The sequence below is a fragment of the Syngnathus leptorhynchus genome, chromosome 3 (assembly GCF_054491065.1).
Source record: "Syngnathus leptorhynchus isolate UIUO chromosome 3, UIUO_Slep, whole genome shotgun sequence".
NCBI lineage: Eukaryota > Metazoa > Chordata > Actinopteri > Syngnathiformes > Syngnathidae > Syngnathus > Syngnathus leptorhynchus.
The window spans coordinates 5,835,179-5,858,332 of NC_141197.1; the positions used below are offsets into that span (position 1 = coordinate 5,835,179).

At 39.0% G+C, this 23,154-nt stretch overlaps 1 protein-coding gene across 4 annotated transcripts in view; it reads right to left on the minus strand.

Annotated features, from left to right (window-relative positions):
- LOC147058928 (C-myc promoter-binding protein-like) overlaps positions 1-23,154 on the minus strand; it is a 35,104-nt gene that overhangs the window by 10,227 nt on the left and 1,723 nt on the right. For 3 of the 4 annotated variants that reach the window (XM_085907106.1, XM_085907103.1, XM_085907104.1), the window contains exons 2-21: positions 15,000-15,330; positions 11,525-11,771; positions 9,900-9,969; positions 8,245-8,414; positions 6,842-7,125; positions 6,568-6,634; positions 6,204-6,262; positions 5,923-6,067; positions 5,552-5,727; positions 5,050-5,150; positions 4,636-4,851; positions 4,130-4,275; positions 3,814-3,852; positions 2,839-2,972; positions 2,628-2,760; positions 2,067-2,273; positions 1,820-1,948; positions 1,358-1,499; positions 1,026-1,154; positions 1-117 (exon numbers count right to left, since the gene is read on the minus strand). In XM_085907106.1, the coding sequence (XP_085763232.1) occupies positions 1-117; positions 1,026-1,154; positions 1,358-1,499; positions 1,820-1,948; positions 2,067-2,273; positions 2,628-2,760; positions 2,839-2,972; positions 3,814-3,852; positions 4,130-4,275; positions 4,636-4,851; positions 5,050-5,150; positions 5,552-5,727; positions 5,923-6,067; positions 6,204-6,262; positions 6,568-6,634; positions 6,842-7,125; positions 8,245-8,414; positions 9,900-9,969; positions 11,525-11,771; positions 15,000-15,307 (3,019 nt within the window). In that variant the 5' untranslated portion in view covers positions 15,308-15,330. Of the gene's footprint in view, positions 118-1,025; positions 1,155-1,357; positions 1,500-1,819; positions 1,949-2,066; positions 2,274-2,627; positions 2,761-2,838; positions 2,973-3,813; positions 3,853-4,129; positions 4,276-4,635; positions 4,852-5,049; positions 5,151-5,551; positions 5,728-5,922; positions 6,068-6,203; positions 6,263-6,567; positions 6,635-6,841; positions 7,126-8,244; positions 8,415-9,899; positions 9,970-11,524; positions 11,772-14,999; positions 15,331-23,154 lie in introns of those variants that run through there. The other variant, XM_085907107.1, reaches the window with a different exon arrangement.

Below are 23,154 nucleotides of genomic sequence, written 5' to 3' on the forward strand. Positions count from 1 at the left end.
AAGAGCTGCAGTCACTCTCTTTCTTATCATCCTTGTCAGGAATGGAGCCCAACTGTGTGTCTCCTCTGCGAACCTCCTCTTTGGACAGCGAATCATATCCCAAATCTGATTGATCTCCTAGTTGACAGACATAAAAAGCACAATTTAATTTTGAAACAGAAGGAAATAAGAAACGAACAAGATAAGCAATTAAATTACCTGATGCTAAACCATACAATCACCAATTTCATAATAGAGTACGAAATACTTAAGATTAAAATCACACTGTTTGATGAACGATCCCAATTCTTTATTTCACACTACACACTTCCAAAAAATTAACTTGTAGTGGTTATGTGATGCTCCTCTTCCTACTATCTTTTGTTAATTCCCTCTTATGCTGCAGTGAGGCGTGGCTTCCCTTTCTGCCTTTCGGAGGAAGTCAAAACAACCCAAAAATAACATTCGTCTAGATAACTACTTGCAATAATAAATCAGTTAGTGGGTGACCATGCAGGGAATACCAGAGGGACACACACAAAACTAATGTGCCACAAGAAAATGACTTGACTTGAAGATCAGAGATCTGGGGGGATGCTAGACAAATAATATGGAAATGAAAGGGCTGAAAGAAAATAAATAGTTCAATTTAAGGGAGGAGAGATCGTCAGAAGGAAAAAATAGTTTTACCTGGATTGGGGGTGGGTTTTCTGTGCTCAGAGCGCCCCCAGCATGAGCGGGCACTGGCGCCCACGCTGCTGCCCACATGGCCGACTGCATGCAAGAAGCAACACAGGCAGGGCCAACGTGAGGGGCAGCGTTAGCAACAGAGCATAGCAGAAATCACAGCCACAAAACCATGAAGAGACGCGAAATGATATGAATGAAGAAAAACAGTCAAGGTGGAGAGAAATTAAGATGTAGCCTGTGGGTGAGTGGGACAGGACAAATCAGGGAGGAGAGTTGTCAACAAAAAAAAAAAGAAAGAAATTCTGTCAAATAACGTCTCTGTCAGTAAAAGGTTGAGCCATCAACCTGAAGAATACCTGTACTAGATCTATCATCAGTAGGCTCGACTTTGGTGGCATCAGCGCTGTAAGAGACCTGCTCGTTCAGGGTAGTGTCAGCAGCGCTATCGAGGCTGCCATGACTAACAGCATCAATATCGCTGCCATCTGTTAAAAAAAACAACACAGGAGAGAAAAATAGTTTTTGTGCATAACTGCATGTTTTATTTTTAGTTAGCATGAGGATAAGCGGTGCAGATAATGCATGAATGGATTTAAACATTAACATGGGCAGAATATAAGAAACTTTTTATGATTTTCACTAAAGCACTAACCAATAACTCTGAAGAATTTCCTCTCAGCAAAATTACCTGACAGCGGGCTCTGAGTTAGAGGGGCATGTTTCCGTAGTGACTGTTTAAACTGAGCCACACCCAGAACAACATTTCGCAACTTCATCCATAAGAAGTAGCCTCCTCTAGTGCTGGTTGGCCATGTGCTCTCCAACACTGCCTGAAAATAGAGGAATGTAGTTATTTTTAGGATTAATTGGTGCATGGGACAAAGCAAGTTGATGTCAGATGATTTCCCTTGCCCCAGAGTTGTCGTTGTTTATGCATGTTCTATGTCTACCTGTTCACAATGGGATCAGGGACAATAAGCCAAATATGAAAATGACAACAGTGCATCTAATAAAGAAAGTTATGTTTTGCTACACATTCTATTGTTTTAAAGTTTTACTAATACCTACATGGCAATTAAGTATGGTAAAATTTGAATGAAAACTCCTATAATATTAATAAACTCTGATTCTGAGGGGCATATGTGGCTACCTTGTTGTAGTAGCCGTATGTGATTGCATTGGGGTGGACTCCAGCTTTCTTCATCTCAAAGAGGACCCTGACAGCAAGGACAGGCTGACCATATTGTCCACAAAGCTGCATCAGCACTCTGTAGCACACCTATATAAAAATGAATAATGAATACAATTGTTAAGATGACAACCTTTTAAAAACAAAACTTGAATGAGGAGCCAACAGTTAAATGACGTTACAGTTTGGCATTCTTGGAAAACATTACCTCATCGGGTGGCTGCAACTTCTTGGACTGCATCTTACGGAGAACATCATAGGCAGTACGAAGTGCTCGCACCTTAGAATGGCAAGCCTTCACATATGCAGGCAGGCAGATGAACCAAAGGCCGTAACAATGGCGGAGGAGGCACATAGACCATAGCTGGGGGATGGATGAGTACTTTTTGGCTATTTTCTGAGCTGATTTAATCTCCTGTGGACAAAAAGGGAATCCAGGATGAAGAGATGCTATGTAGTTGAAATTTACTGTTTGAACTGTACGGTTAAATTAAGAACATGGTACACATACAGAAAGTGCCATTCAAACTTTTTAACAGCTACTGTGACATCACTTTTTGGTTCTTTTATCACAAACAGGGTATTTTGGTTGTATTACCTGACATGTTTCGGCATGAACTTCCGCCTTCATCAGAGTGAAGGCGGAAGTTCATGCCGAAACATGTCAGGTAATACAACATAAATTCCCTGTTTGTGATAAAAGAACCAAAAAGTGATTGAAAAAAGGAAACAGAATGAACTTAGTACAACTAGCTACTGTGACATTCACCTGCTTGCTGCGCCTAAACATGGGTGCAGGGCTGGTGGGACAGCTGTGCCTGGCATTGAGGCGGGAAGCTGGGGTCTGGAGCCCCTCGACTGGGTCAAACAGGTCAAGACTTAGCACTGGGAAGCCATCATATCTAATGAACAGCATGCACGCAGACGTTATGAGACAAATCATTTTTACAAAGATAGAATTTTTCTCTCTTTTGTTCTACCTGTAGCATAGTGGATGCTCTTTGTCTTCAGGCAGAGGAGGCAACTCTGGAGGTGTGATGAAGACCGTGTGCTCACTTCGGTGGGATTCATCAGTCTCTATCAGCCTGGTTTCTTCTGGCCTGTCAGCATCTCCCTGCAAAAAAGACAGCGACATGATGGTACAATGACATTATTTCCCTCGGAGTACATTTTTAGGTTGAAACCCCAAATACAGTGATCCGATTAGACAGATGACCTGAACATTCTGACAAATGTGCCTTCTTGATTTTACTTTTTGTGTTGTTGTTTTGGATGTTTTGTTATACGTCTTGTCACCGTGGGATAGTGGGTAACGCAATATCGATCTCTTTGTGTGTCTTGGCATGTGAAGTGATTGACAATAAAGCTGATTTTGACTTTGACTTTAAAATGGTAATACGTACGATTACACACATATTTAAAAACTGCTAGTAACTCTATTCCAGGTACTTGATGTAGTTTCCCCAAATTACCCTTTGAAATCTGTTTAGTTCCGGTTAAGCCCCTCAGTATTGTATAATAAAATTTTGAAAAATATTTCCGATTCATTTAATAATGTTTAAAAACATTAAGAGATTCCACAGCTATTTTGTTCCAATTCAACTTCGGCTTCTGTGTTTTTGCTGCACCTGCCATCCCAATGTGCTTCTACTGTAAAGACAGCCTTTCACGGCAAGCCATAGGAGGAGGATCACTTGAGCCACACCATGTGACTCAAGGCATAGCACAACAATGCACATTTTACAGTGCCTGCTGGCCACCTTTGGTAGTTTAAAGTATAAGTGAATTAGTTCTGCTGCTGAAAATAAAATGGAACACAACCTCAAAATGCCATTTAGACCAAACTGGTTTAATTATATCTTTTGTGGGCTTGCTTGAATGGGCAATTAAGAGGAGTTCAAGGCCGCGATATAAAGACAAAATACCCATAACAAACAAGAACAGACATACTGTACCTTGACCCCCTTTTCGGCACTCCGATCAGAGCTGTACAGCTGCTCACAAAGAGAGGCGAAAAGAATAGATAGAATAGAAAAATCGAATGAATGTAAACAACATAAAAACAATTTCACGTAACACTAGACACATTACATAGTTATACTAATTATGTTATGTTGGTAGAACATAAAATAGGTTTTGTACGTACGTGTGCATTCAACTGTCCCCTTCAAGCGCAATACATACAAGTCTGTTTTATTACTCTGCGTTTCTGATCTCAAATGTCCCCTGTGGGGATCATTAAAGGACCATTTTATTAATGAAGGCACTCACTTTTTCCACACAGTCATCGAAGAAGGCCAGACTGGCATCTTTGTCGCTAACAAAGGAGCACTCCTCAATAAAGCGGATGAACATCTGGGTTCTGGTCATCAGCGAGTAGAACTTCTGGTGGGAGCGGTCACGGCTTTTCAAGAACCCTGAAGGGATAGATGTTAATATTTTGTTATAATTGCCACATATTGCTTACACGCTCAGGCTCAATTCAACTCTGCACAATATGTTTTATGGGTGCGAGTAAGGCTGGATTTCCAACATTTCAAGCAATCAACCTTTCATATCAACAGTTGGAGAATGTCTGGCTGTCAGGTTTAGTCTTTTGATGCATTATTCTCAGTGTATTTGTCCAATACTGACACAGGGCTTGTTTTATAGAGAAAAAAGACAAGCTTGTTGATGTTATTCTGATACAATATGAGTATGTGTACAAGTAACCTGGTGAGGAAGGATGTCTCAGTTGTGCACTACAACTTTGTGTTCAACTAAATGATTTCTCATACCGTTCAAGTCAAAGAGTGAGCTGGCATCTGTGGCTTTCTCAGATGGCGCCTGGGTAATAGGTCGCAGGAAGGAACGGTATCCCTTTAAAATTGCTGCCATGAAGCGCAGAAAGGTTTCCTGGATCTCAAGCTCCACAGTATGGAGACTTTTTCCACAGCTTAATTCTGATAAATCACTGATGCTGAGCTCCAGCAAGTTATCAGACTGATACTGACCTGCAGACAAACAGCTAATTACAATCCTGATACCCGTATTAAGAACAAAAAAAACAAAAAAACACTTAGAAATATAAAATTAGGATATATTAACACCATGAGCTTCTTGAGGTTTTCCTTATGTCTGATGGGAAAGCACAGTCGACGGTAGTGTGGGGCCGGGGGGAGCAATGCATATTCGTCACAATCAGTACTCACCATCAACTAGTTGCTGGTAAAGATTGTTCAGCACATTCATTAGGTTTTTACAGGCTTTCTTGGGCAAGATCTTCCACGTGAGGTTTCGTTTATCTTCATTACTAGAAAACAAGACACTCTTAGTTCTGGAGGGGCTATGTACACCATGTGCGCTTCATCAGCAACTCAAATATTGCATAAAATAAACAAGAAAGTCAACTGCTATGTGAAGTCAGATAATCAGAACGCCATTGGTCGAGAAGTGCAAAATGTTCACAGACAAAACTTTAACATTTTATAACAAATATATTTGTATACAAATTTGTATACAAATATATTTGTGTACTCATTTGGCAAATTTCCCAAATGAGTACACAATTAGTCTGGCAAAGGTAAATTAACTACAGATTTATCTTAACAAATTGAAGAAAATTGCTCTTGTTCACTTTTCAAAGAAGATTGACTTATTCTTCTTGAGCCGTATACAAATGGTGGCGAAGTGAAACGTGTAGAGTGCACTTACTGGAATATCGTGTTTGTGTCCAGGTCCACACAGTTCACATCTGGTGGAGGGTCATAAAGTTCAAAATACCGAGAGTCCACTCCTACGATAAACGGGCATGGGGCACTTAACACATCAGCCAGTGCCAGGGGGCAAAGAGGAATATATGGACAAGGCCAATGGAAGGGGAAGATCATCTGAAAGACAATAAATATTTCAATCCAAACTTGTCAAATCACTTCAATTTCTGGTTTACTTTACATCTTCGGTAAGTTATTTTTGCTAATAAGTGCATCATTTTTATATCAAGGGTTTTTACAAAAAAATATACTGACAGATAAAATTGCAAATGACACAACTATAAGTCCGTCCAGCTGAATAGATCAACTTACCGACACCAAAGCTTCGGTTACACTGGTCAGTACTGCGGGTCGTAATGAGTGAACTAAAATCTTTTGTTCAGTGACAGCAAACACCAGCAGGGTGATGGCATTCTCAGGACCAAGGTTCTGGAGCAACGTGGAAAAACGCCCCCCACTACAAAACGGCAAATGCACAAAACAATAATCAAATTCATGTTATATGAATGGCAAGCCTTAAAAAGAAGTCGTAGTATTTTTTCCACACTCAGTAAGACAACAAAACCAACAACACAGAAACTTCAGATTCTTGCCTGAGTTGTAATGGAGATGATACTGGCTGGCTCAACATCAGACTGTCATGAGGTGAAAGCTGTGAAAATAACCAAACATATATTTTTTAAAATGAGTGGGGGAAAAATGCACTTGCCATCTAGCAGTGAATTAGTAGAATGCAATGGCCTATTTTCAAAGTGCACGCATTTAGAAGCAGGTGCACTACAGTTCGTAGGTAGTAGGATTGAAACGTTTTTTTTCTTTTGGGCTGCAACAACAAATATATTTGCAGTATCACATATTTAAGTTAGCTTGGAGAAGTTGGAAGTGATCGGTTATCAGTACTGGTGGAAATTTTCATTTTAAATTCTTTGTGTATCCCTACTTGAAATCAATGTTTACCTGCACCAGGATGCGAGGCCTCTGAGAAGACGGGAAGGGAACTTTGTGCATGAAATGAGAAATGTGCCTGTAGAAAGTAAGAAAGAAAGAAAGAAAGAAAGAAAGAAAGAAAGAAAGAAAGAAAGAAAGAAAGAAAGAAAGAAAGAAAGAACAAGAGGCAATGTATGAAAAAATCCAACAGAAAACATCTTAAATTTTATCAAAAGTCAAATTAAAACAAATAGCAAAAAGTAAGATTTATTTGAAAAAAAAAAAAACCCCATGAGGAACTCACTTCTCAATTGGCAAGGCATGAGGGCCAGAGATGGAATACCGATACAGGAAGGTGAGGAACTTCCGAAAAGCATCGAAGAAGGGCCAGTGAGAAAGCAAGCAGATACATTTGTTGGTGTAGACGGAGCAGGTGTGGGAAGTGGTAGGGTTGGTGACATCAGTTGGGCTGTTGGAGGGGGAGGCTTTGGGTGTATCTGTGTTAAGTAGACCCAGCTGGGAGCTCTGTTGATCAGTCAGACATTCTTGCGGGTAGGGCTCATAGAACTGTATGGCAGCACCGTATACCTGAACATAAGATGTCTGTTAGTTTAATAGCTCTCCATCTATTAGTCACAGAATAATGTCACCCCTCAATCTATATTATCTAGACTAGCATGTGCATGCTTCAATATATTGCAGTCTACATTTTCTCCAACTGCTTCTTTATATGTTTGCGTGACACTGCTATGCAACTGAAAACATCTCCACAGGCAACGTGAGAATGTCCTGAGAGATTGTCCTCCAGGTGCCACAGGCTTTTTATACAGGTCATCTGGAGGGGTCACTAATGCCTTTTTTTGCAAGCATTCTCAACCTGTACTTGCATTAAGGGATAGATAGTCCGTGCTTAAAGCAATGCCTCTGGAAGTCATCCGGGACTCATAGAACAGTAGTTATATTCGTAACAGTTGTTTTAATCAATTGAAAATGCCGAGTGAAGTCATCCTGATTTAAAATGATTTTGCAAATATTCTAGAATCAACAAAAAGAGAAAGAAAACATAGAAAAATAGTTACACAAGTCCTAAAGCATTACTCTAAATACTTCTGACATTCCAATGTAAATAAAACAATAACAAGCAAAATAAAGTAAGCACACCAATCTTTTACTGAACATCAACAGAAGGGTCAAACAACCAAAGGTAAAAGTGGTACTGGTGATTACATTTTACCCAAAAGCTTCCTTTGCTTCACAGAAGTTTGAAACAAGTTTTGGCCAAATCAAAGAAAAAAAGGCCTGATCAGCACACAAACTTGGTTGTTTGCTGATGACGACAGAGCTAATGACAACCGAGTGTTTCTATGTCCTGTGTGTTATTATGAGGAGTTTGACAATAAATGACTCAGAATGGTCAAATGAAAACAGCCCGGACAGGTGTACACATTAAGCATGAAAAAATACTGCATGTCCTGTTCAGTCTTTTGATCCTGATCTTCACGTTATCAGATAAATACACCCACAGTGGTCGATGCATTTTTGGTTTTGGCCATACTCAGGTGCGTAGATGAAAGTTATAATTTCTGTTACTGGGATCTATGTAACAGTTTGTTGCTGTTGATGATGCTGCACAGAGGTTTGGATTTTCGATTGGTTGGATAAGGCACTCATAGACATAAAATGAACCCATCAAGTAATCCAGCCTACCTTCTCTCCAGAGGCTCCAGTCAAGACAAATGTAGAGAAAACAGGTAGTGAGTATTTGGTGTTCATGGGCCAACATTCAATTGTGGCTCCCATGGGAAGGCAGAAGAGAGGAACAGATTCTGGCAGTGGGAATGACTCATAGTCTTCTTCTGGATATCTGCTGAATAGTCCTAAATAAAAAGATTTTTAAACAACCATGTGAGAACAATTTAAGAGCAGGAGAGTAGAACTGTAACTCAACTAAACAGAGTCAACAACAAAAGGTAAAACTGCTGTCAATCATCCTTTTCGGTATGATTATATACTTTAGTGAAAGTGGAATTTCAATAGAGATGTTAACATGCAGCTGAACTAAAAAATTACAGCTCATGTGTCACAAATAAACAAACAGAGCTGAATCATGTCAACTTTCTGCTTAACTTGGATTTCAATCAAATCGGTGGAAATGGAGTACCATTTCCACCAAGAGATATGAATCAATAAACATAGCACATGGGGTAACAAGTGCGACCTTCAGCTAGTTACCCAGGCGGATTAGGTATTTGAGCAATTCAACTACAGTATCTATCCAGCATTTTTAAAAACATCCAATAGAGCAATGCAACAGTTAAAGTTAGTGGAGATTTTTTTGCTCAGTCTGCAAAATGAAGACAGATGTGAAATAAGCATGTTTGTTTCCAAGCTCAACTATAGCCTGATCTGACCGACAACACTGGAGATAAACATTGGTGAGAAAAATATTATATCAATTTACTGTCTTAGTCACCGGCAAGACAGAAAAACATTCCTCTCTTTACTTTTGAAATTCGAGACGGATTTAAAAAGCTGTGATATGGCATTTTTTCAGAATGACTTCAATCAATATGAAACCATTTAGAGAGACAGATAACTATCAAGCGCTAAATCTTGGATTGCATTCCAAAGGCACATTCCTTCAGACAACATGATGCAAAAATAAAAGAAGTTTGTTTCATTAAGTATAATGTAATACATATTTAGTACAACTATAATGTAAATCTTTGCAAATGATTCAAATTATCCATGAAAAACAACATTATACTGCACATACTGTTACTGTTAAATGTGCAGTGTTCAAAACACAAATGTGTACACCACCAGGTGAAAGTTTATGAATTTCTTCATGAACTCAAGCACACATTTACAGTGATTAACTGACATGGTTATTCTGTAGTTTTTGTAGATTATGTGCTAAACTTTCAGTAGTGTTTATTCATTTTTGCAACAGCATTCTAAAAAAATTACTTTACTCACAGGATGAATACTGTTTATTATTTATCCATCCAGTCCAACTAAATGAGTCGCCCCAGGAATCTGAGAAAAAGTGTTGATTCCACAATACAAATAAGTGAAAGCATACACTAAACACTATATTTTTTTTATTGAATTTAAGTAACCCCAGCTCACTCACTGAAAAATAGTATACTTCCACAATAACATTGGATTTTTTCATTTCTTTCTTTTCTATCGTCATTGATTGATTTTAGCATATCGGTCCGAGGAAGGCTGCCTTTATATTCTATATTTTATTCTATTTAATTGCTCAGATTGTTTCAGCTATTTAGGTTACAATAAAGGACATTTTCATTCACCAGGAGTATTTAAACATACAGTATATGCCCTATGACAAGTTTTACCTGCTTTGTATGCTATCGAGTTGGTTTTGGTCACAGACTTCTTATAACATAGGTAGACAGAGGAGCCCCACTGAAACAAGAACATCAGAGGGAAAAACAACATATTATTTCATGTCAAATACCTGGATGTAATTGGATTTTACTTACGTTTTCTATGACACACAGACTTTTGAACTTTTTGGATTGAGAAAAAGATCCAGTTGTCTGAATGGGTGCGAGACAGACACTATGGCTCTTGGTTTATGTGACAAATTAGTGCAAAATCATGAATATTTTATAGGGCATTTTATAGATACGCACTAACTTTTTTTCATCAGCATATCGGCCCAACATTTCTTTGCGAGCTTTCAAACTTTTTTGCCTTGTATTTACCACTTGGAATGAAAATTACGCATAAAGAGCTGTTTCTATTATACTCAATATATCAAGCAGTTTTATGTTATGAAATGTCTACCAAATAAGACAAACTAATGAGGTACAATGCAATATTTCTTGCACATCAAATTAAAATGTGTGCCATTGACTGTTTACTGAAAAAGAGTAAATAACAGAATACGATATTTTGAACAAAGTGCAAAACAGCTGCATGGTGACGACCACACCTACGAGCATTAGCACTAAAACTACGACTAAAACTACAGTTCTCAAAATTTTATGTTTTTACTCTGTTGTTCCTGGCCTTGTGAATTTTTCTGTCACTGAGTATGTATCATTCCCGGGCTGCAATTTAATGGTGACCTGAACCTTATATAATTTAAGCATCCCAGTTGTGTAGTTACCATGTCGTAGGAAATAATAAGTTTGGGTGGTTCCTATGTTTGCTTTACGCTAAGTAAGACTGTGCAACCTCTTTAAACAAAATGGGACCAACTTTAACAAGAAGCGGAAATGTTTTCTGTTAAAAGCTGCAACAGCTGGCTTTCCCATATTGTTAAAGTCTGTAACTGTCATAGAAAGTGGACTCGCATAGCATGTGAACAAAACGCAGGTTCTCAAGTTTCACAACGAAATCATCTAAAGGCTCATGGGGCATAGCAACAATATACAAGATATTTTTGAGTCATTATTCCTTCAACTACTCTGACTCAACTAATCAGATTAATGGCTCTGTTTCATTGTAAATCTTTTGCACCGCTGGTGAGTTTCCTTAACAACCAGCAAAGGCAATGATTTTTGAGACAATCTACCAGTCACCGTGGTCTATTAAAAACTAAGAAAACATAGTAGGCCTGACATCATAATCAAATTATTGACGAGGCTAGGTTTTAGGAATCGAACCCACAACTTCCGCATTGTGGGCCGGGCGTGCTAACCATTGCGCACCGTGCCACCCGCAAATGATATAATTTAACTATTATTGCCAAAGTTAGCAGACATTAACAGGGCAGCTTTTGCTTCAGTTTCATGCTGTGTCACTTTTACATTTACACTTGGCATACATTTCAATTGGGGGAAAAAAAAAAGAGCGGTTTAAATATTATGTGTGGTAAAAATGTTGTTACAAACCTCAAATCACAAATATATTGTTTAGTATTTCCCATAATGTCAAAAATATCATCACTGCACTGTGATGATATAATTTTGTCCACCCCTATGCCAAACACATCTCTTTAGCCCAATCTTACCATACTGCTGTTAAGATTCTTCTCCACCTTGCAGAAGGTGTGGGGAGGAGTCTCTCCTTTGCTTGGGATAATGATACAGATGTCGGTAACAGCAAGAGCAGCATGTGACTGGCTTTCAGGTGCCCTTCGGTAGGTGACATAGATGCGTTGGGAGGAGTTTCCATTGATGTTGGCTGGGCGACCAGAGGGGGTTGTCTGGATAAGGTGGCAGCCTTGCTTTAGTCTCTCTTTCCACTCATAGAGGACGCTGTGGGAGCAAGATCAATGCAGTAATCAATCACACAAAACAAAGGAATATATGTTAACCTATTAAGAAGAGACAATCATTCTGTGGTATCGGTAGACTTCGAAATTTTGATCCAAAGCTTGAATCAGTTGAGATAAAATACAGGAAGAATAGCATCTTTGATGTACAACAGCAGTATGAATGTTCAAGCCTTAGCAGAATGATTGAAAAGAACATTAATAACAAAAATCCGATTGATTTCTCTGATGTGCACCTATTAATTTCACTCTTGTGCATTTATCCTCCATTAATTCCTCAAATAAAACTATAGAGACTTTGTGGTGCTGATACGTCTAAATCTTAGCTCAGAATTTTAACAAGAGAATTTTGTCTGGAATGGTATTGGGAGGTCATTGCTGGAAGAATGCTACACAGGGTAAGTTGAACACATACAATAGATCGGCAAATCCTCTGCAAGAACTTCACCACATCGTTCTTAATTAATATGGGATGTGTCAGTTCCAAACAGTGAAATTCTAAACAGTCCCTTCTCAAGGTTTCTCATTTTTCCCTTCCCCGGGGTTAAGATAAGGGAACGTCGAGAGTAGACCGTATTTTACGGACTATAAGGCGCACCTTCAATGAATGGCCCATTTTAAAACTTTGTCCTTATATAAGGCGCACCGGACTATAAGGCGCACCATTAATGCATCATGTCAGATTTTTAATCCAAATCAAATCATTCTCCAATTTATCTTTTTTACTTCAACTTCAGAAGCAACAAATTACTTTAAAATCACAAAATAATTATCCATAGTCTTTTTGATTCATGATTCATAGTCTTCAGCGGGCCACTTACGATTGATTTCATGACACAATGCTTCGGAATTTGGTCCATATATAAGGCGCACCGGACTATAAGGCGCATTGTTGGGTTTTGAGAAAATTTTAGGTTTTTAGGTGCGCCTTATAGTCCGGAAAATACGGTAATTGTCAACTGTGCACATGTGAAGCACTTTGAAATTTAGATGAGGGAGGAAACCACGGGTATAAAAAAAATATATATATATAGAGAGAGAATTTTTAGACATACATTGAACCTGTATCAATTTTACATTTACAGTGATCCCTCGCACTTCACGTACTGCGGCTTCACTATTTCGCAGGTTTATAAGTGATGGGAGAACGGCGTTTAAATACACGCTCATAGCACGGGACATGCCTGTGAGCAATATGCTGACTAAGGATAAGCACAGAGGAGTCGCGGCAGCCGGCTATGTGTGAGGTAAAGGCATCAACCGGGGCACGGGAGGAGTCAGGACACATGACAATATTATGTGTTTGTTCTTTTATTTATTGCAAAGGTACAATACATGCATAGAAAAATGTGGAAATTGTTATTAAGGGAATGTTTTTTTGCAGGTGGTCCTGGAATGCAGTCTTTAATAATTAACCATTCATTAGTACACATTTTTATTTTTAATTATTATTTCTTAACTGGTCAAGGAGTGACAAAACTGGCCAATCAGAGACTGTGAACACATAACCGAAGAATGTCAATCAGTTTTCTGTGCACGCCACGTACACACATTCTCAGTCTCAGTCACTACTGGCCGCAGCACGCAGACCTGTCTCACTGTTAGTGTTGACAAGCGGGTTGTTGAACTTTGGCAAGCAACAAAGAAGGAGGTTATCATTTTGTGTCTGTTTACTTTCCAACATGATAACCCATGCTAACAAGGTAGCATGAGTTTTTTATGTTGGAAAGTAAAGATGACACAAAACGTAACTTGGTGTGAAGTATCTCATTCGCATTTAAAGAAACCTCACCAAAACGGCTTGCTCTGAGCTGCTCAGAACAAGTAGAAAAGAGGGACCTGTGATGCTATCAAAACGAGGAATTCAAATGCAAAAGCATTGCTGTTCCACTTTATATAAACCACAACTAAATGAGTCAAACTTAAAACGGAAGAATTTATGAATGTGATACGTAAGCTTTAAAGTATCAGTATTTATAACCCAGCACAGTGACTGCAACCAGCATAATTCAAAGTGTGTTATTTCTCACACACACACACACACACGCACACACAAAAGTTTCAATGCATCTTGGCCATCTGTCGTTAATTGTTATCATAACTGATCTCTGGTGTGTTTGTGACAAAAATGATGTCTGCATGCTTTGAAATTTGAAACTTAGAAGATTCTTAGAAGTGTCACAAATCAGAAATAATATATACATTTGCCCACACAGAGGACTGTCCAATTCTCATTAGTCCTACTCATGTAAACAAAATTGAAGCCCCTCACAACTATCAGCACACAAAGGCTGCTGACAGTCTCAACAGAGCCTCTTTGTCAGTGCCTGATAAGAACAAGTCCTTTGTAGTCTGAGATTAGTCCACTGGTCGGTTGTCACAATTTGCGAGATATGAAAGAGCAGGAGAACTTAGTAAACAAATGAAATTCCCACTACTCTATTTCAAAACATATTGCTGAAAGCGACACTTGTAGCTGTAGTTCTTCACGCTTTTTTTTAGCAACATTCTAACAACAGCTGCAAGGCAGGCAGAAAGGGACGGCCACCGTAGTATTGTTCAACGTGAATACATTAACAGAGCTGTTTTCTCTCTGGGTCATCCTCAGACGAGCCTTCCGAGCCTGCACACCCAAATTTAGACATGTAGTTAAGTAAAATACTACTGAAATTGCAAATCACATTTGATATTCATCATTTCAATTGTGTTTCTTATTTCATTGTCTTTGAAAGACAGAGAAAATCTAGGCTCTTTTGATTTTGGTATACCCAACGAAATATTTGTTGCTCTGGAAGAAAAAAAATCAACATGTACCATTTTGTAACATTCATCCAGTTAAGATTCACTTCAGTGACTGTGTGGATTTGAGTATCGGTGGTTGTTTTTCCTCTATATTTGCCCCGTGATTGGCTGGATTCATAAATATTCCTAGCAAAGTACTTCTCAATTATTTTATGTTATGAACCCCCCTACACCCAGGAAGAAAAAATGTTTCACACCTTCCCAACTCACCTTGGTGACTATAAACTGTATAATTTGTCAATACAATTGGAATAAGACACCTGCATATCATTGTATCCTATTAATTAACATTTTTGCTGAGGTCGCACATGACCCACTGGCATCCCCTCCCACACACACACACACACAATTTGAGAAGGACTAAACCTATAAAGATCAAGAATGATCAAAGAAAGATCAAGACTCTTACCCCAGGTCAATGAGTGGTGGCTTGTCGCAACCTCGCCTGAAGCAGAGGAAAATCTGGGGTGCCATCAGCCCTCCATTATTGAGATCAGCAGAATGTCCACTTGGTGTCGTCTCAATGCATGTAAAACCTGGTGGCACCTCGTCACCGAATGAGCGAATCACCACAGCCACATCAGTGATGGGCGACTTGGGCTTGGCAGTTTTGTGGCAGGCATCGTCAAAGTGGATTTCCTGGTCCAAAGGCTTGGATGAGTCTGTCAGTCCAGCCACCACAAAATAGTCAGCTACACGAGGGCCTTTATCCTCCATCGTTTCCCATTACCACCAAGTGCCTGTGATAAACAGATTAAATACATAATTAAAGTTAATTGTACTGTAGGAAAAGAAAAAGGTTTTAGGATCCACACAAAACAGACATTTTTAATAACAGTGACTTTTCTGTGTGTGGTGGCTTTTTGTCTCCACACACTTTTTCCATGGCCTAAAAACAACCAGTGCCGTACAAAATTGTTGTAACTATAAACTTGCATGAAACTACTTTGTCTGTTTAAAATTCATCCAAATTCATCCTGCTCATGTTTGGCTGAGTTCGGGTAGGGGTTAATAATGGCGGCCAACTGGTCGCTTTCAAAAGTCGCGGAGATAGCGCATTTTGTTTTTATCTCTGCTACAATTTGATTCCAGAGAGAAGGGGTTAGTGCAAAAAAAACCTGTATCCTGTACCAAAATCAGTACCGTATAAGATTGTTTAAGAGTTGTGTAAATGACCGCGCTCGAGTAAATAACATCCATAAATTTGAAATCAGTAGATTTGCAACACACACCTTCGGAGCTTCTTGCCTACACCGGTGCTAAGCTAATTTCCATTCTTTCAATCACAGCTCTGAACGCTAGATATAAATGATCATCGATTAAGTCACAGATTAAAAATGAGAAAAACAGTACTCATCATACTGAGCAAATTAGCTAAATATGAATTATTATTTAATATGGATTTAATGTTGTTCAATAAAGTTAAATATTTGATATACACCCTCTTTACTGAAGAACTTGATTCAGTAAGCAGGGCACGTCTCAAATGTAATTGGTAATAGTAAATGTAATAGATTTTTATATAAAATATAACACACACAAATGGTAAAGAAAATCAAACCGATTTCTGTAAAAACATTCCACAACCACCCAAAGCCATTTCATTGAAAACAGATTTGGCAATTCATGTCCGTCTACCCAATTGAAATTGTAATCTAGAGGACATTTATGATTCCAAGCATATTGAGTAAAAGAGTGTGGGAACTTCATTTCATTAGCAGGGTGTGTTGCTTAACATGCCTTTCTTGACTCAGGGAAAAGTTGAAAAATGTGAAGCAAAGACACAAACGTTTTTATTTTGAAGCCCTGTGGCAATGATGTCCACAAACTGAAATGTTTGAGCATGCAGTTTTGTAATGTTTATTTTATTTTTTAATTTTGATTTATTAGTACACCACATTCCAAATTATTAGGCAAATTATGTATTCCTCTGATTCTTATTGTTATCATCATTAGATCATGCTGAGTGCGCAAATGGCTCTCAGCATGATTTTCAAGTTGCCAAGTAAATCAATTAATCCTAGGGATCTAAAACAAGATATTAAACAATAAAAATATGACAAATGCTCAGGTTAGCTTTGCGCAAACTTGCAAATAGTGATATTGGAGAGGAAAGTAGATGATTTTAATCTTAAACTTAATTAAAGCGGATGTTTTGCAGTGTTAGCTCATTGGTTGTTTTTTTTAAATACGTTTAGAAAACTGACACACAACACGTATAATTTAGGCAGGTGGATTGTTCTGCCTTTCTTTGCCAGAAATCTTTTGTGTTAATAAGCAGCCCGCAAACGTTTTACGTAGTATAGTCTTTCGAGTTGCTTCACTTAGTTTCAGGTCCAGCATTATGTTTTGTGATTCAGGAATCTGCTCTTCTGTTGTACCTCTAAACAGGGAAGCTAAAAAAAAAAAAAAAGGTGGCTCTTAACATCCAAACAAAATGATGCTAACTGCTCTGAAATTGTATGCAAGTTCCTGTGGTGGAAAGTTTTTTTTTGGGATGTCTGTTTCCCACAGTCGAAGGCCCACTGATGAACGCTATAATTGCCGAAACCTCACATTGTTCTTATGGTCGTTATGTGGTGGGCTGGATTCATACAGAATAACGATGATTCTTAGCGGGACAAAAAATAAAAAGTGCATCCACCATAGAAGGGTAAAGACATTACGTCAATAAGACACAAATAAACCATATGCTAGTTTGGTTCTTGACTGTTTTTTTTATTTAGTTTTTACATTGTTTAATTTTGGTTTAATTCTTGCAGAAGTTAATTGACGACATGATGGTTGTGCAAAGAAATTAATTAGACACATGTTGAAACGTTAATAACAATAATGTAATTAATTTCCATATCATCTGTCCTTATCGATTAGTTATATGACCTAATGTCATTAAGTTTCAGAATCCTAAAGCCAGCCATTCTGGTCTAACTAAAAGCAGATGTTGGGTTAGATTGTGTTTATGTTCTTGAGCACATTCCTTTTTACCTCCTCCATGTGTCTGCCCTGCTGTGGCTGTGCCTCGGCTCAGTGTCTACACAGCTGGAGCCCAGAGCAGTGACTTGGCCGTTAGAACGTCAACAGAGATCCATTTGGTGAGTTTTCACCAGCCCTGCTGCTTTTAAGTCAAGACAGCCACGCTATCACATTGTCTCACACAAACCTCTCGTGGATGAGTGCTTGGGGTTTGGACATCTCAGTGAGCACATTTGAACTCTGCAGTGATCTTGAGTCAGCAAGGAAGTTCAAGCCAGGCTTTGCACCCAGGCTCTCACTCAGCTGAGTCTCAGGTTTCTTGACCTATGGTGTTTTCACATTAGAGACTTGAGTTTTCTCTCATTTCTACATGTCTTAAGTATTGTTTGACTTGGCAAAGCTCATAGTGTCATTTAAATACAGAATTAAAAGCACATTTTTACTTAGTATAAAGATACATTTTAAATACGACAGCAACTCTCAATCATCCTTTCTCTACCGCTCCTGCACTGGTGCAAATATTTAGCTTATGCACAGGTGTCAGAAATACAGCCCAGAGGTCAGATCCAGCATGCCACTCATTGTGGCATATATAAAATACACTTTTTTTTTTGCTTTTAAATTCCTTATCTTGTGTATTTGGAGTTTCCTGGGATGTAAAAAAAGTGTAATCTATCCCTCCAGGTGCTGCAGAAATACTTTTATGATATATTTGTGGGGCTACTTTCTATTCTGTTCAGTTTTCTCCGTTTTTTATAACGTATTTTTATCTATTACATCACATACGTTGGAGCGGGACAAACCAAACAAGATAATAGGTGTTGCCAAATCCACCATCTTAATTACTCGGAGACTTTTGTAGTCCAAACAACTCAAGGATGCCGAAATAGAGAGATCAAAATATTCCGTTGTTGGATACATCAACAGCAGAAAAGTTTTTCATTGTCAAAACAAAATATTCTGTTTATAACTATGTTGTGTTGTGTACCAAAAGACCAAGATGAGGCTTTCTTTCAGGTCAATCAGTGTTTCCCCCTGTGCTTTGTAACAATGATTGCCAACCACTGTGATGTAGCTCTTAAGTGCGCCATGAATGAAAATGATTCAACATCAATGATTTGGGCAAAAATGTATTTTCTATTTTGATTATTATTGTTGTTGTTAATTGATCTGTGCCAACCACGTATAGTAACAGGCAGAACAATCAATGTTCTTCCACTAGATGACAGAAAGTACATACAGGGTACGGCAAAATGATCTGTCACATTAGTAGGTTTAATAAAATGCAAATAAATGAAAGGAACAAAACGTTGTTTTTTTTTTCAAAAAGTACATATAATGCCATTTTGTTTTGTTTCGTTTGGTTTCATTTCATTTTCGTTTTGTTTTCGAATAATGTGCCACACAATAGAGCTTGGTAAACAGTGTGTTATAGAACACCGCCAGACTTTTCTTGACCTCCTGCCTTGCTAAGCATCACTTGTTCACAACAACTTTTACGTGACATCACGGAGAAATGGTAAAAAAATATATATATATCCAACACTTTTTTTCCGAAGTATGAGTAGCACTGGAGAAGACGATGAACCTGTTCGTTCACACTCTGCGGTACTTTGATGAGGCAGATCCAGTGTGAGTTACCACAGGTCTTAGCACGTCCTCGGAGTAGCCTTCTGTGAGCCGTGACAGTAAACTTGTGCAAGCGTGCAGACTCATAGGGGTGGAATGATTTTTGAAACTCGTTTAAACGGTTCAGTTTGACTGTACACCCATAAAAAATGCTTTTAACCCAATCTGGGTTAAAAATGAGGTCAATTTGACCCAGCTTTCTGGGTTGTTTTGCACATAAAAAAAAAATTGCGGGTCAAAGTGGGTTATTTTTTTGCAAAACAATCAGAGGTAAATCATGTGATATAATGTTAGAATGGTATAATGTTGCAGCTTTGGTTTGCATTGTATTTTTAGCTGTCTCAGACGCATGGTGAACATGATCGTCATTCTTCATGTGGCACTTGCGGATGGAGGTGCCTCTAATTTGCATTTATAACACGGCAGTATTTCAGCAGAGAATTCAGCATGTTCATGCTCTTATGCTTAGACTTTCACTCCACTGACATAGTTGTAATTCTGTGATTTTTTTACTAAATGCTGACAGACACAAGTGAAAATAACATTCCAACATATTACATGGGGAGCCTGGTCGCCACAATTCACATCACAGCGAGTCCACCCATTATTGATGACTTAACTTGTGATGGTTGGAGCAGAATAAATTCAGAAAATCATTTTGTCTGTCAATTTATAGAAAAATGAATCCAAACTAACCAGGAGAAGCTTTATCATGCAACAAAACAATGACCCAAAACAGACTGCCAACACATGAAAGGACTTCATCAGGGGTATAAAGTGTCCAGTTTTGAACTGACCAAGTCAGTTAACACAATACAGCCTGCGGTTCACATCCGGAAAAGGAGACTGAAGGGAGAGACCCCCAGAAACAAACAAGAACCAAAGGAGGCTGCAGTAAAGGCCCAGGCCTTTCAAATGAAGAGTGCAACAGTCTGGTGGAGTCAATGGAACCCGGGCTTGATGCAGTCATTGCATGTAAGATCAAGAGAGATCAAGCAATGGATGTCTCTCAACTTCCTGCGTCTGAACCCAGATAAAACTGAGATGTTGATAATTGGTCCAGCTCGTTATCAACATTTATTTAAGGAAACCGCTATAACTCTAGATAACCGTACTATCGCTCAGAGTGATACTGTAACTAATCTCGGGGTAATATTTGACCAAACGCTCTCCTTTCAAAAAAGCACATTAAGAATATAACCAGAACAGCATTTTTTCACCTTCGTAATATTGCTAAGATTCGCCCAATCCTCTCGACCGGTGATGCCGAAATTATTATACATGCATTTATCACGTCGCGCCTGGACTACTGTAATGCATTATTCTCTGGTCTTCCCAAGTCCAGCATCAAAAGTCTACAGTTAGTACAAAATGCTGCTGCAAGGCTGCTCTCACGGACAAGAAAATTTGATCACATTACCCCAATATTAGCCAATTTACACTGGCTCCCGGTCCATTTAAGATGTGACTTCAAGATTCTTCTATTAACCTATAAATCATTGCATGGCTTAGCGCCTTCATATCTCGTCGACTTAGTTTTTCCTTATGTTCCGTCTCGTAACCTTCGTTCGCAAAACGCTAGTCTTTTAGTGACACCGAGGGCCAAGAAAATGTCTGCAGGGGCTAGAGCATTTTCTATTCGGGCTCCAGAGCTCTGGAATGCCCTGCCAATGGATATTAGAACTGCTACCTCAGTAGAAACATTTAAGACACATTTAAAGACGTATTTCTATGATATGGCCTTTAATTAACCTGTAGTAGCCGATTCGGCTGGAGTTTGTTTTGCTCCCTCTCCCCGACCCCACTCCCCCCACCCCTCCCCGGCTGGGGAGGTGGTTAGGTGACACCCAAGCTGATGACGGCTATCTAGATTCTCGTGGACCAATTCAGCATGAGGGAACTGCAGCGGAATACCCTCCTAGAGGACACTGCCAGGACAATCAAAGGCACCTCTGACAGCTCTTTGCTTTGGCCTGGACATCCACTTTTTGATTTCCATATTATGTATTTTATGTGCCCTCTTTGCATCCATTGCAGCCTGGTGATCCTGAAAGGGGGATCCTTCCATCTGTGGTCCCTTCTCAAGGTTTCTCATTTTTCCCCTGGTAGGGGTTTTTGAGTTTTTCCTTGCCCTTTTGGGAGCCCAAGATCAGGGGATGCTTTGAGAATAATTGTCTATTGATTGTCTATGTGAAGCCCTTTGAGACTGCTTGTGATTTAGGGCTATACAAATAAACTTGACTTGACTTGACTTGTAAGGGTTATGCCAAATATTAAATGTTATTCAGCCCAAGTTAATTTAATAATATTTGTTACAATACTTTGACTGACCTAAAAAGCGGGTGGGAGACTGCAATCACAATTCATAAAACCATTATTCATTGGTGTAATATTTATTATAAATTGAATTAACTTCACTATTACTACTATACAATGTGAAATAGTAAATTCCAGGTGTCTTCAAAACGAAACCTAAAATACTTTGGAGGTAGGGTTCTGCCTCACAATTGAGATTTACTAACACAACATACAATCAGCCAGGTAGACTGTTTCAGATAATTTGGCTCCATAGTTGGTTTGGGTTCAGAATGTACAATAGAGATTAGCACAGATTAGCAATTGCACGACATGCTACCAGTCAGCTAATTGGATTGTGGAACGCAAACGAGATTGGCCTGAAACCAAAGAAACAACTGGTGAAATCTTTAATGCAGAGTATTATCTTTGTGTATGCTAGGGAAAGCTGGGCTTTGTACCAAAATGAGGAAAAAGAGGCCTTTGAGATGTGGAGTTGCAGCAGAATGCTGGAGGTCAAGGAAGGACAAGATGGAAAATGCTTAACAGGCTATTTAGAACAAAAGGAAGACATTTGAGGTGTATTCAGACCTGACTGTTTGGTCCACATTAAACAAACCAGGGTTCAATTGTACCGCTGGTCCGGACCTTTTGTGCAGGTGTGAATACACGCAAACGAATCCTGGTGCGGATTAAAGAAACGGACCGAGACCCACTTTTTCAAGTGGTCTCGGTTTGCTTCCAAACGAACTCTGGTGCAGTTTGCTTCAGATGTCAATACAAACAGCGTAGATCTGAACCAACAGCACAAATATGCAGAGCAGAAACGCAGCGCGTAGGACTCGCATGTTTTCCTCCATTTCCTGGTCTGTGCTCTGTGTGCCGCCCTGGTCATTGCTGTCCAATGGGAGCAAAGACAGAAAATGGATCTGTCCGCGAAAAAGGTTCCCGACCCCTTGTTCTAGAGGTACTTGTTTAATTTCTACTCCAAAAACTTCAACTCAGCTCTACAACGCTTTGATTGAGTGCACAGCGGCCTGAGTACACCCAACTGAGTTCTGTGGCCGATACTGATCCAGCTGGTCCATCAATAATCAGTCTCATCTTATCAGTCCATAAGATCTTTGAAAAGTCTGTCTTCTGATATTTCCTGAGCCAGTCTTGACGTTTCAATATGTATGTTTTGTTCAGTAGTGGCCTTTCATACCTTGGCCATGTCTCTGAGCACTAAAAACCTGGTACTTTGGAAATTGAAGTTCCAGAATATGGTAGCACTGAAGGATAATGGGTTCCTAGTAGCTTCATGTTCGAGTCTTCTCAAATCTTGGGCAGTTAATTTGCGTCTTTTTTTTCCTGAGCACGTTTCTTGCAACATTGTTGACAATTGGCAATGAAACATTTGATGGTTCTGTGGTCACGCCCCAATTATCTTAGCAAGAGTGCTGGATCCTTCTGAAAGACTTTTTCCTACAATTTTAGTTTTTTCAGAGTCACTTAAATGTCTTTTTCAGCCCCCTTTTGCGTGAGAAAAAACAACTGCCTAATAATTATGCACATTGTGATATAGGGTGTTGATCTGCTAAGGCCCTACCATCCCTCGTAACACAAATACACATCACTTGATATGCTTGTATTGAGTAAGCATTCAAGATTATAAAGCATGAAGT